The 14,129-nt window shown below is 40.7% G+C and overlaps 2 protein-coding genes across 4 annotated transcripts in view; one reads left to right on the top strand and one right to left on the bottom strand.

The window, feature by feature from the left end:
* Positions 1–441: 441 nt before the first annotated feature.
* Positions 442–795, top strand: RB195_019667 (uncharacterized protein; the record flags this gene model as incomplete). Its single annotated transcript, XM_064187622.1, has 2 exons — positions 442–555; positions 610–795. 2 exons carry the CDS (start codon positions 442–444, stop codon positions 793–795), a joined length of 300 nt encoding a protein of 99 aa, XP_064043503.1.
* Positions 796–2,175: 1,380 nt separating this feature from the next.
* RB195_019666 (uncharacterized protein) overlaps positions 2,176–14,129 on the bottom strand; it is a gene marked incomplete at both ends in the record, with an annotated part of 31,029 nt that continues 19,075 nt past the window's right edge. For all 3 annotated transcript variants that reach the window (XM_064187619.1, XM_064187621.1, XM_064187620.1), the window contains 7 exons: positions 2,176–2,337; positions 3,749–3,931; positions 4,013–4,135; positions 12,792–12,946; positions 13,432–13,531; positions 13,592–13,735; positions 13,898–14,002. In XM_064187619.1, coding sequence (XP_064043500.1) covers positions 2,176–2,337; positions 3,749–3,931; positions 4,013–4,135; positions 12,792–12,946; positions 13,432–13,531; positions 13,592–13,735; positions 13,898–14,002 — 972 coding nt within the window. The remainder of the gene's footprint in view (positions 2,338–3,748; positions 3,932–4,012; positions 4,136–12,791; positions 12,947–13,431; positions 13,532–13,591; positions 13,736–13,897; positions 14,003–14,129) is intronic.

Below are 14,129 nucleotides of genomic sequence, written 5' to 3'. Positions count from 1 at the left end.
ATTGCCGTAAAAAACGGCCCGGAAGATGCGGCGCGTGCACAGGGCCGGCGCGCTCCAATCGAACTCCTTGTAGAAAATTGTGCGCCGGAACGCTCGAAGCCGTATCTTCCGGGCCGTTTTCTACGGCAATTAGGAAGAAATGGACGGAATCACTCTTCTCTCAATAATCTACCATCCGGAATACGAATACTCCACCGGAAATCCGTACCATCCAGATTCGTGGGGTGATGCCCTTAATCATTTAGCGATACTCAATGAGGATGGGACCCAGAAAACCTAACCAGTGAGTAGAAAGTGAAGGAATAATGAAAAGGAAAGTAGCAGCGCGTCGCGATTATAATTAGAATCCAAAAACTGCGCCTTCAGATGTTTTGAAGGCGGTACAAAATTGAGGTTGTTTGGGTTGGCACAGCGAATCCCTCCTACGAGACAATTTTTAACATGCCACGTCTGTTAGGCGATTGTTACGTTGCATCTGTCGGCGAACAGGCAAGACAGTGTCGTCAGTTTATCGGTTGCAGACACGGCGCATATGTCTGCTCTCGAAGATATCAGGTGCGTTGTAAAGGGTTTCACTGCGATAAGGAACTTTCCTGCCCTATTTTTCAGGATAATTTGGGGGGTGGAGGACCGAGCGTAATCGCTCTCGTCCTTGTGAACTACGCCGTTCATCCTACCTATTCGTGGAGGGACCACATCTCCAAACAGCACCTTTCATTTCTTAGGAGTCGAGCTACTATGAAATACTTCACGTCTAGACTTATTTATCATGGGAGGATAAAAACAGTGACTTGATACATCGGCTGGTCCCCGAAAGACATTGCATAGGCGAATACGTGTTCAAAATTCTCAACGACGCCGAATTGCAGTAAAACACATTGGCGCATCCCGAGTGGATTGATACCTCAGAGACTTATCCTTTGTCCTTTTTTTACTACCAGAGTTTTCTCCTCCGCATCGGTATTTACGCATAAGTCAGCTGTTTTGATATTGAAGCCAAATTTTTGTTGTTTTTGAAAACTTGTTTTGTGAAAAAAGATTGCGTAGGTAACTGCTGAATTTTTCTGAATTGAGGAAATTTTTCTAGCTTTCCCGAACTTCACAACAGCTTTGTATCTTGCTCGGGAAAAATGCACTCCATAATATAAGCTATTCAGGAACGTTAATGCTATGCATTGAATCCTCTAATTTGTGTGGCTTTTAATAATGGATCTTTTTTCATCGTTGGAAAACTAGGGTTCATCCGTGGACTGGAAAACATTCAACGATCTCAAGAGCTGGCAGATGGAACACAGTAATTCTACGCAAGGTCCGCATGCATGTAATTTGCTCTATAGACATGTAAGTTGTTGCCTGAGCAAAATAAAAAGAAGAACAGTTCTCAGTTGTTTTCTTGTGCTGTCCTCTCTATGATCACGAGGACTACCTTCATAGTAATTTGTGATGTGTTTGTGTGGGATCTACTGCGTTTGCCCTCTGGGACCCACAACGAACTTCGCCTTCCAGGTTATCGCTATCGTGACTTCTCTTCATAACTCAAAACATTCTGATAGGATGTTTGTACCTTGTTTATACTTCTTTCTCGCTACTCTATTGGATATTAATGTGTATACTGTAGTATAACATGTTCCAATCAACAACTTATACATGAGACTTTATTTAATAGAAATTTATTAAGTGCATGGCATTGGTACTTCAATTAAAGCTTCGTCTTATGCAACACCTTTTCTTCTGCGAGAAAGGAGGATAAGTAGATTAACAATTATCACAAAACAGGCTGTCAGAGAATGAATTAACGCTAGAACATACAGGAATACAAATGGCAACTCAGCGGCTGCTAAACGAGAACCTTGGCAGGACTGGCCGAGTAAAGCGCGGTAGAACGTCAACACACAGATGGGAACGACTAGACTGAGTGCGACCCAGTGAGGAAAAAAACGAAGAATGTGAGAGACGTGAAGCACCTACATGAGAATCTAATGTAAACAATCAGGCATCGATCCTAGGAAGAACGTAGTACGAGGAGGAAGTTTGGAGACGCAGAGACCGCAGGTTGCAGAGACACCCGGCAATGAACAACTAATATGCGAATATAAGGATGTGAAAGAGATGTGAAAACAGAGCTAAGCGTGAACAAAACGACCCGACAGACAGCAGGCAAGTAATAATTGGTGACTACGAGTTCTCTGAACGAGCCGATTCCGGCTCCTCAGGGATCCGCGACTGATACCACTCACGGTTTTCCTCGAGTTGATCGAGAATATTCTGCGCATCCGGATACACGAGGTCTGCCCATGTCTCGTACAACGGATGCACTATATAATCAATGAAGCCAACCTAAATTAATAGCTTTGAGAGACACTCCAAATATTCCTTCAATTTTTCGGTAATTTCACTTCATGCCTAAGTTTTCTTTTACTTATTTCTGTACCACTAGGAATTCTGTATTCTGGGTATCCTCAAACAAATCATTGCTCGATTTTGTTGACGTGACCTCACCAAAATAAAGTATCGTGTAGTAGTAAATTCAATTTGAAAATTGCCCCAACACAAAAACAAAACATCGCAAGGGTAGCAGTAGGTAAGAAAAACAAATACGAGTTGCCGTCGTGTGTTATGTAGTTACTAAATGCAGCTTTTCTGTTTTCTATGTGTAGAGTGGTATAAAACCAAAATATAACAACAAAATGAAAGAATATACGAGGATATAAAGTATAAGGATGAAATGTGATTGATGAAGATATTCAAACAGATCGAGTCAAATCGTACGAAGTACTGAAATGAAGCAGAGTGCGAATTTAAGATTTTTCAAAGTAGTAAATATTTCACTTCAGATGAAGAATAGTTTGAAAAATGAAACATTTGAATATATAAGAATACCAATAATGATGCCAACAATGATTGGATAGTAATTCTGTCATCGTCTTTTTATTTTGGCAGGGACGTATTCTTTGGGATATTAATTGTTTGATTTGTGGTGGAAAGCCATAATTGTCAAATAAAAAGTAATGAGAGAGGAAAAAGAGGAGGTAATTAGCTGTAGAAAATGTTTAAACCGAAAATCCACAAGAAATCCTTTGTTTTGGTCCGGTCGAAAGGATTACAGCAACATTTTCCCAAGAAAATGGGCACACTAACGCAGGAGCACATAAACGTTACGAAATAATAAATTTAGAAAAGAGCGAAAAGTAAAAAAGTATTGAAGTCGGCAGCTGGACATGATTGGAAACTTCCAAAAAATTCACGTAAAGGAAAGGTGAGAGCTTCTGTTTTCAATAAAGGCTTATTGTAAGAACGCCTCGAATGAGTGACGATGAAGAGCGGAATGTGCGATTCGCTGACCGTTATTCTTTTTATAGAAAAAAGTGTAGGTTAAAAATGATAGGAAATTGGAAACGCTACAAGAGGACCACAGAGGGGATGCTCGGATTTTTTGTGAAGAGAAAACAGATGTAAAGTTTGCTTTCATCTGTTTTAATCTACTTCTAATTTGTATTTTTTCTTTGATTCTGGAAGAGTACAAGCGTTTCTTTAAAACTTACATTAAATGTCACATTTTTGCGTAAATACCTAACAGATGAAGAACATCGTACTTTTTGTAACGTTTGGATTTTTCTTCCAGGATTAATAGGCTGTGGATTAAAATTGCTGAATTGTTGAGTACTATCCTAACAGTCAGAGTTTCACGAACAAACATTTTTCTTATGCGAAAAGAAATCCGTTGAACATGAATGTTTGACATACATACCTGAGATTTTTCAATAGTCACATTCCCTCTGTCGCACATCGGCGACACCTCAATGCCCAACTCCTTTTCGCGGTCACCTTGTCTCCAGTACTCCTCCAAAATTCGTGAATTCCACTGTCGGTACAGTTCAATAGGTTTCGTAGGATTGGACAAATCCGCCAAATGGATCATGGATTGCAGGACCTGAATTGAGGTGGAGGATCGTAGTGGCGACACAGCGACAGCACCGTGAACAACAACGCGCGTGAAGCGCTACGCGGGTACCTGTATTTTGTCGTTGTACTTGTCCAGGACGATCACGTTATTCCCGGCGACTTTTTTCGCTTCAACCATTGTTTTCAGGTCGGCCAACAGGGACATATGCTTCGACATATCCGTGGCAAGCACCTAAATAAAGCGGAATCTTTTGCTGAATCAATGCTGGCATCAAATTGTGTACGTAGATTACGTAGACAGCTTTTTCGAATTTTCGAGAACTTCCTTGGATTCAGAAATGCATAATTCTACTTAGAAAGTTAAATATGTATATTATGACGTATAGTTATGTATTGCATGTGTGTATGCATTGCAGCTGTACACATACAATTATAATATATGGAAGTAATTGAAAAAAAATGACAGCTACATATGTTACTCCTTAAAATTACAAACTCCTGAATTTTGAATTGGAATTTATGAACTTAACCCTTCAAATTTTCAATTTCACCGGTTTGTTGACAGAACTCTAACATCTTATTTGCAATACGCAACGATAAGATTACGTTGTTTTCGATCTTACACGGTAGTCAAATAAAGCGTGTATGCAACACATGGTTGGCTGGCCTTAAAATTCTCTGGTGACAAAAACACTTGCAAATCGTGCCAAACAGTATTTGACACTTCTACAAGAGTAGAAGTTCTGAATAGTACAAAAAAGTGCGAAGAAAAATGAAAAAAAATGGTTGCCCTAGCCTCGGTCAGGACTGTGGAAAAAAAAATAAATACGGTGTTTCAAGGTCTCCTAGTGACAACTTTAAAACGTGTTCTACACAAAACTAGCACCCTTTCCCTCCCCCATCTCCGCTTTATTTTTTTTTTGGGTACTAGAATGGAAAAAAAGCTCACTTCATCTTTAATTTATAGTTGAGTCAGAACACTACGATATTTTATGAAAAGATTACTGACTAAGTAATGCCTGCTTGTTTTTTTTTGTGATTCTGATCGACAGCAAGGTGTTTGAGCGTCAGCAACCACAGTCGTGAGTCCAATCGCCCAAGTTCGCGATATACTCCGGATTATCTGATCCACTCTAATTTCTCTTTTCGAATCTATCTAAGAATCCCTTACTAAATTTGGGCTTTGAGTATTGTTCCCTTCTCTTTACTATGTTTTTACTCTAAAGTCGCAAAGTTGTTTGGTTCTGTGCGAGGAAGAAATACGGGACAAATACAATGGAATACAAATTTATGGCTGAGAAAATGTTCAGTCGGTAAAAAAAGTGAAATTTTAGTGTGCGGTGGTTTGAACACGTTGTTATCCAATGTAGAACTGGTGCAAAGCTGCGTTCCTTTCTCTCTCGTTAGAGGAAAAAGTCTGTTCCGAAATATGTTCAAGCTCGCAACTTTTTGGAAATCACGTTACGTTAATTACGTTCTAATAGAAAAATACTTGCTAAAAGTGGAAATACAGATATTTCGCTCTTTTGCCAGCTCGTCGAGAGTTTTTTAAACGAAAGTTGTGAGAAAGAATGTGTGCTAAATTGAAAAATGGAAAATGATTTCAATGACTATTAGAAAAATGCGTATGGAAAATTTTAGCAAAAATTAATTTCTTAGGGCAATTTTTAGGGCGTTTTTCTCGCCATTTTGTAGATTAGACAACTGTTCATGAACCTTGATCATGATTCTGGATTTAAGTGAACGTGGTGGCGCAATCCAGTCGGGTTTATTAACGCTAGACAGTTTATCTCTTACCATATAATTGGGAATTTCAGTGAAACTGAATTAATTCGGAGACGTTCGTGAATCAAATATTCAAAAGCCATCTCATAATGAAAAAATTGACAGGTCAACGTCGACATATTGAAGAGAAGAGCAAAGGAATTGGAAATTGCAAGCAAGCAAGCGCCGCTGCACGTTTTTATGAGAACGGCGTAATTTAGTTCTTTGCTAGTGTCCACGAGTTGCATGCACATTTATTCTAGAGCAAAATGTAGAAATAAATTGAACACCTGATTTCTATTCACCTGAAAAGAAGAACAGCAAAATTACACCTGAGAAGGCCCCCAACTAGAGGGATGAGATTTGTTGGAACGAACCTCCGAAACTATAGGCAAAATGACAAAAAGCATTGAATAAACTGAAAAAACATTGAAAAGTCAGTGAGTTCCTCTTTGATCTCTAGAAGGAGTATTTTTGTATGTAACTGATATTTGAACGATTCAAACGAAACAAAACTGAGAAATCAAAGATCTTTTTCGAAGAAATGAGCACTTCTAGATACACTAAAGAAACAGCAGAGCATTTCATCCCACTATTCACTTTGCACTCGTATTCCACAGCAGAAAGTGAAGTTCAGCCGACTACGGTAGATTCTAAACAAAACTTCGTTGTTGGAGAGTACGTCTGCGAGTATCGCATCATTAGTTCGGGCTGACAGATCACAACTGATTGTCCGCAGGCTATTATTCTCACCATATCAAACTTTCTACGTCTTGATTTTGAAATAGAAATTCAGAAATCGTATTTCAGCAACTTATATTCTGCATTTACTAAATTTATTTTTTTGTATTTTTTGCTGATGTCAACTACAGAATCTCAGCTGTTTTTAAAGTTCTCACACGTTCTATATGTCCTTAGCTGTTTTGTGTCACTGCGTCACTGAATTTTTATCCAAATTTATGTTAGGTTTATCTAAGTGAAAAAGTTATTTAAAAAACCAAAAGAATAGTATAAATAAAATCTAGGTCAAGTTTATCTGAATTTTGTTTATGGTTTTATCTGAACCAATCTCACAGTCTGGCAAAATTTGTCGTTGTCCGTGCAGTTCTTGCATTGGTGATGTTATTAGGAGGAAGGAATGGATGAAAAGACGGCGCTGGATCTGCTCGACCGAGACGGAGCGAACCGTCTCGCAAAATGGACGCTCCTTCTCTGTTCGGCCTTCCCCCTTGTTTCTGTCCTGCTCAAATCAAAGGTGCGCTCATCCGTCTGAGCAAATCCAACATCGATAATGAACTACAAGATATTAGATAAACGTTCTACGTAGTTTTCGTTCTTGTTCCGTTCGAAAATTCTCGAAACCTCTTCACAAAGCTGATAAAAGGACGAAGTGTCTAAAGTGTCTGTCTTCGATGACAGAAAAGACCTGCAAAAGCGGTTAGTTTTATCGCCAAGTGAAGAAAAAATGCCCGTTACGTCATAAATACTCTAGTGATAGTTAAGAAGCCATTTTTGCAATTTTGTTTACTTTAGTCGCTCTTATAGAGTTCAGCCGAAAAAATATTATTTGTGGTGTAAAATCGCGTTAGCTGTTACGGGTTGTTCAATTGCCCACCAACACATAATTGTAATGCAGCGGATGGTTGGTTTCCGAGCATCAGATGCTTCAAAAGATGGTCCCACCACGCGGAAATCTACTGTAGAGCCGTCGGAAGCATCACCACAGGGAGCGGGGGATGTCTCACGTTTTTGAGTATTTTGCTTCTAACTCTTCACTTCTACACGCCTTGCGCTATGACATTCGACGAAGTTCCGCGCCAACAAGTTCAAAGTCATCAAGATGGGATGAACAGTGGTTAGTATACGTTGGTGTGTTGTAGCATGTACCTCAAAGAGAGATCTGATCAACCCAAAAGTCCTGAGATCGACTGAGGTCGGTCTACGGACAGTGAGAAGTGAGCGAGCATTCTAGGTTTCCAACTGAAGGATTCGTAGCCTTGCAGTAATTTGAGCGTTCTTATGTGCCTTACAAGTGGACTCATGAGTTTTGCCTTGTGGTAGCGAATAAATTATTTGCAAAAGGTGTAAAGTCAATAGCAGAAATGTATGTGGCGCAAGGAACTTTTTGCATGACGTTATTTAGCTCAATATTCAATGAAATTCATAGCAAATAGGATTTGCGGGAATTCTAATAGCATTTGATAATGTGACATTAGTTGGTCATAGCCCTGTGGAAAATTTACATCTATTCTTTTTTTCGTTACAGGAGCTAAACGTGAAAAATGAAGAAGAGGCGAATTTCCATGGAGAGGAGGAGTTATGGATAATTTCTATTACGTACTTACGAGTTATCATCCACAAAACTCGAGAACCTCGCTTTTATTCGCGTTATGATTATTAGCGGACACCCACAGCTGCACCTTTCAAAGTGAGTTACATCTAGCGACGAGTGTACTGGATCTAGCCAGTGCTGAAGTAGATTTTTCATCTAAATGCATATTTTTCAAAGGAAGAAGACGCAGGTTCAGAGACAAAAGACTGGTTTGCATATTTTCTGCTAGGATTTGCCAGGTAATATGCATTTCCAAACTCACGTTCGAGCTCGCAAAACTTTGTAGAGAGGCGATAAAAGAAAACCTTGAAGAGAGAAGAGCAGAAGTGCTGGCTGAAGCTGCAGAGGCAAGAAAAAGCATTCGCCATGCTCGTCGAAAAACCCAAAGGGAACAACCATTGCATCGAGAAGGAGAATGGGGAAAATCATCTACAACTTCTACTCTGATCTCTTCGACAATCATGTCCACTTGCGTCCTCAACATCTGAGGGAAGACGGACATGTCATTCCAGAGGTTCTCTCGCCCGAAGTACGACAGGCTATCATGTCGGTAAAAAATCATACGGCAGCCGGTCCCGACAGAATAAGACCAGAACACCTGAAGAACATTCCGCCAGTCCTCATCAACACACTGGCGAGGCTCTTTACACATAACCTGGCGGAAAGTGAAAGACCAGCAAGACCATGTTGTACGAAAAGGGAGATCCACATGACATCGGCATCTTTCGCCCAATCTGCTTACTGTCGGTCATCTACAAACTCTTTACAAGAGTGGTCTTTAATAGGATTGAAAAAGTATTGGATGAAGGACACCCATGCGAGCAAGCAGGTTTCGAAAAGGGTTGAGCACGATTGTTCACATTCACACTGTTTCGAAACTCATCGGGGTATCACGAGAGTACAAGATGCCGCTTTCTCATCTTCATCGACTTGAAGAAGGCGGTCGTCTCAGTTGAGACAGAAGCGGTCATGGATGCGTTGGACAACCAAGGCGTCTCTACTTAGTACACTAAGGTACTTCGAAAGTTGTAGAACAACTTCACGACTTTACAGCAGTATATTTACATCCACTCACAAGAACACAATGCGATAGAGTTGGAATGGGACGACATGGGAGTGAAGGTTGATGATGCAGCTTCACCATTTGCGCTTTGCTGATGACATCGAATGCTGAGCGAATTCGGCGAAACAGGTGGTAGCATCGGTCTTGTGCTGAAACTGCAAAAGACGATGTTCATGCGTAACGGATGGGTCTCGGGTGCCCCATTCACGCTCAACGGAAGGAACATGTTCGAATGCACTAGGTACGTTCATCTGGGTCGGTAATTGAACATAAAGAACAACCTGGCCCCCGAGGTGGGCACGAGGACACGACTTCCTGATTTGACCTATGCTTTGAAAACCTGGGCATCTCGCAAGCACGAAGAAAACGCGATGAGCGTATTGGACGCGCAAATGAGAGAGTGATGCTAGCATTATCCCGCTTCACGCAAGAGAGGGACGGGATTCGAAGTCCTCTCCTAAGTCAGCGATCAAAAATTAGAGACGCCGCCGCGTTTGCCAAGGAAAGTAAAATAAGGTGGGTCGGACACGTGATACTCTTTAACGACAACCGTTTTACCAGAGCCATGAGCGACTGAGTTCCCCGCGATATTAAACGCACAACAGGAACACCGCCGACCCGATGGTCAGATTTCTTCACGAAGTCCTTCAAAGAAAATTATGATGCTCTTCGTGTCCCACGCGAAGGGAGGAATCATTGGGTGACTCTGGTACGCGATCGGGACAAATGGGAGAATTGCTGGCGCCCGCTCGATCAGTTCGAAGATCAACGAGAGTCAAGGTAATCAATGTAATGCATTTCCAAAAATGGTTATTAGGAAAATTGCCAGAAATGCTTTGTTATCAGCGGAAGGCGGAGATATGAATGGATTTGTGAAGAAGTGGAGGGCAGAGAATGGGACGTTACCAAATATGTACAGCAGGGTATATCTGGTGCTAAATACAGGTGGAAACAATGGTTGATGAAGCCTACTTGCTTAATATATTACAGTACCTTTGTAGAGCACCTAGAACGTGTTTTGTTTTGTCGGATAAGAATGACGAGTGAAAATAGCAAGTGTTGCAAAGAGGATGGAATATCGTGAACAGTGGTCTCGGATTTGAATTTTTGATATTCAAAGGTGAAAAGACGAGTTCACAGAAATTTTCTTAACTTCGGAATACACATTTTCAAGAATGGTTATTAAGAAAGTTGCTAGAAAAGTTTATTTATCACTTGAGCGCGGAGATGCGAGTGGATCTATTGAGAAGTGAAGGTGTTTTTGTTCCTATTATCACGCTAATATTCGTCTTTGATAGTGAATTCACTGCATGTCGTGCTCTCCGAAATTTTTCGAAGAAGTGACCGAAGAAAGAATGGAAGATTCGATTCAATGTTCTTTTTGTGGAGGGTGTTCGTCGGAAGTTTGACTAAAATCGCTCTCCCTTATCGATCCAGGCGTTCCTCGCTGGGACAAAGATTTGGTATCTCTATGTCGTAATAGAACAAAAAAGTTAATTCAAAACTGCTGTGAAAATTTCCTCATTCCTTCCTCATTCTTTTTTTTTGCATATGCCGTTTTCTCGAATATAATCCTAATATAACGGTCTGTGGGCGCGATTAGAGATTCCGCTACCAGCACGATCGATCGGATGTCCGAATCCGCTCTTGTGCTCACTAAGCCTTTCATCCCTCCGGGACCGACTAAATTGGTACCAGACTTGTCTGGGAGGATAAAAACATCGGCTAGCCCCTGTAAGTGATTGCAAAGACCAGTTACACGTTCGTAAACCTCAGACGATTCTGAATTGAAGTGAAAGTGGTGGCGCATCCCAAGCGGACTGACTAAGGTCAGACAATTTATCCCTCTTTCTTTATTACGATCAAAAAGAGATTTCAAATGATATTCGAATGGCTTTACTATAATGCACGCTGTGAGTGTTTGAAATTTTGTCGAAAATAGATGACCAACAACCAGTCAAACAAATTAACTGCACGCTTTCACCCTCCATAAAGAATCACAGGATTCTAGTCTTAAGCATTAATCAGCCCTTATGTAACAATAAATAATACTACCTACTAATCTAATATATAATAATATTTTCCTATCCTTCAATTTCTCGTTATAGCATAAGATCCTGAGAAATGAGAGATTGATCTTGTTGAAAAAAAGGCAGTGAATTATGCTCAAAATTTTCCACATAATTACCTCAATTAATTTCTCAGAGATTGGAACTGAACAACTCTTGCAAATATTTTCTGAATGTATCTGGAACTTTACGGCAATTCCAGGCTTCAATACTGTTTTAAATACACTAGAAGTCTGTGTGAAAAAAAGGAAGCTAAATGCACAAAATACAGGTGAGATGAAAAATAATGAGATTTTGAATCTACTTTTTCATTTTATAAGGCAACAGAAATGTGCATGTGTTCCATATCTTTCGAATTATTCTCTAATTCTAATCTCCGGATAATGGACATTTTAAGGGCTCGGCATCTGGAAAACCCTTTTCAAATGAAGACTAGCATGTCAGCATCTGGCAGCTTACGTCTTCCTGCTCTACTTCTAACAAGCGCTCAGCCACTCGGACACTTTCGAAACTCTTTCCAGGAAGCACCTGCGAATACTCGACTTTGTTTTTTTTTCTGCTCAGATCGGTTTCGTTTTAAACATCATTCCAAAAAACATTTCAATAAAATACGCCTGGTTAATGTGATCCCAACAAAATTTTGAAGCACAATTCGCTCCATTATTGTTACAAGAGTCACCGAACATGATAACAATCCCCTGCACATCGATAGTGTTCACAAAATTTCGACAGGATCGTATTTACATTCACCCCTTTTCTTTTCTCGCGCCAAAGAGACGCCAGCACTCGTGGACCTACTATTGAATTAGGACCGGAAATGACTCAGTTTGGCATACATGTCATATCGATATGTGAACAGACGATGATAAGCAAATCGATGTCGAGGTTCATTGAAGGTCAGGACCACCTTCTGGCCTCAGTACAATTAAACACAGAATCGTTCACCAAATCATAAAGAACGAGTCGCGCGCGACAATGATGGATTGCTTCCGGCCGTTTGCAGCGACCAGTTGTCGACGGTAACGAGTTTCACGATCGTGCGCGCTCGTACCGTGGAAGACCTCCTCAGCGGAAGCCCCTTACGTGTAGACGAGTGGCTGCTAACCGTCAAGACGTCAGAGTGCGAGCAGAGTGAGGTTCGTAGACTGACGTCACGGCTGTGTAAAAGCCATGCAGTAATGCAGATGGCTGACGAGGTGGTCGCGGTGGATTTGCAGCGTTTTTTTTACGCTGGCTGCAAAGCGCATTCGAGTTCGAAACGAGCCTGGGAGATGCCCAGAAAGAGCGCTGTTGGAACGGAGAAATCCTCTCACACAGTTCAAATACATTAAAAAATCGCTAGCGACTCAATATCCAGGAAGTAAACAATCAGCTCTGCTCTGTCCAGAGTGGAAACCTCAGCAAAAAGAACCCAAAACTTGTTAGAATAAAAAAACCGATGCTTAAGAGTTATTAAAAGGGGAAAAAGGAAAGAGTAAGACTGAGAAGAGTCCGTTGATGTCCATATAATATGGCAAAGAAAATGGTTTAACGTGGAACAGAAGAAAAACTACTGAGTTTTCAGATGCAATTTCTTCATATAAACAGAGTTTCTTTGCATCAACAAACCAAACAATTAAAAAAAAAACGGAAACGAAACCGTGAGTTCACAAAAACGTACCATATCAATAACAATTTTGCGGAACTGTAACCGTTGTTTTTTCGAGAGACTGCATAGGAAATCGCAGTTGGAGTCCTGCAGAAGCTTGAATGCTACAGCCAAATGGTGCTGTTCGAGCACACTTTCGTCATTATACATAATGGCCAACTCATTATCTGCAATAATGCAACTTCTGATACCTGAAGAGGCACTTTAGTTTTTAGCAAAAATTAAAGATCTAAAACTAAACGAAATTAAACGACACGAAAACATAGAAGCTTTGCTTGAAAAACGAGTTAACTTCAAAGCTGAAGTTGAAGCAAGCAAATGGAATTAACAAAGGCAGATGAAGGGCTTTTTCGATTCGCGTTTAGGTTGATGTGGCGGTAAATTGAAACGAAAAAGCGCACCACTGTCTCTATGGTTACATAAAAAGATAGAGATCATAAAGGTTTAAGAATGAGAAATATGTATTAGGAGGTAACGAAGCTGTCCTCAGTAAGATTTGGAAGGTAACAAGAAGAAAGAGAATTTTACAAGTGAATAAAGGAATTTTGCGCGAGAGGATACAAGGAAAGAAGACAAATTTCCGAAAGAAAAGACGAAAGGAATCAAAAAGAAAATTGAGTCGGTTCGCTACAGGTATGCGAAGAAAACCTACTAGAATTGATAAGGTACTGATTGGTGAAGCCCGGGTGGTCCACATCATGAATTGCACCCGCAAATATTGCCGCCATAACTTCGAGATCGGAGAAGACTTCCTGAAAATCAAGGATTCATGGAGCTGATGTCAAGTAGAGTCTAGTGAATACTAAACGTACGGTGAGCACTGGAGAAGTGAGCAAGACATGCATTGACTGAGCAACGTCGGCGGCATGTATATGGTTGTGGTAGGGATTGGTTCGGTAATGATGTTCGAGGTTCAGCAGATACGTGACGAACACGGATGACGGAATTTCGAACGTCTTAAATGATCCGGTTATGACAACCGTACTGTAGAAGAATGCAGTATCAGAGAATAGTGTGCAGTTCGTTGCGGAAGCGCAGCAAAATCGCTCCTGCGGAGGCGCTTTTTCGACTTTTTCTTAATAGACTAAGTAGTTAGGAGAATACCACGAGGAACCAACCTTAATCAATCCTCTTTCCCTGAACAGTGCATAGGTGATCGCTGTAAGTGCATGGTTCTTGGAGAGCTCGTCGATCTTGAACACATCCGGTCCCCAGTCGTTCAGCTGTAAGGAAAAACGGATTTTTTCGTGTGGAATCGTGTACCCACTGGTGTGCAGAATCGTTCAGTCCCCAGCTATCTCAAAGAAAAGGTTGTTTTCAGCACAGCGTAATTCGCGAACATGAATCAAT

Source organism: Necator americanus, chromosome II, assembly GCF_031761385.1.
Source record: "Necator americanus strain Aroian chromosome II, whole genome shotgun sequence".
NCBI classification, from domain to species: domain Eukaryota; kingdom Metazoa; phylum Nematoda; class Chromadorea; order Rhabditida; family Ancylostomatidae; genus Necator; species Necator americanus.
The sequence above is the reverse complement of the archived record's forward strand: the minus strand, read 5'-3'. Positions and strand labels throughout refer to the sequence as shown.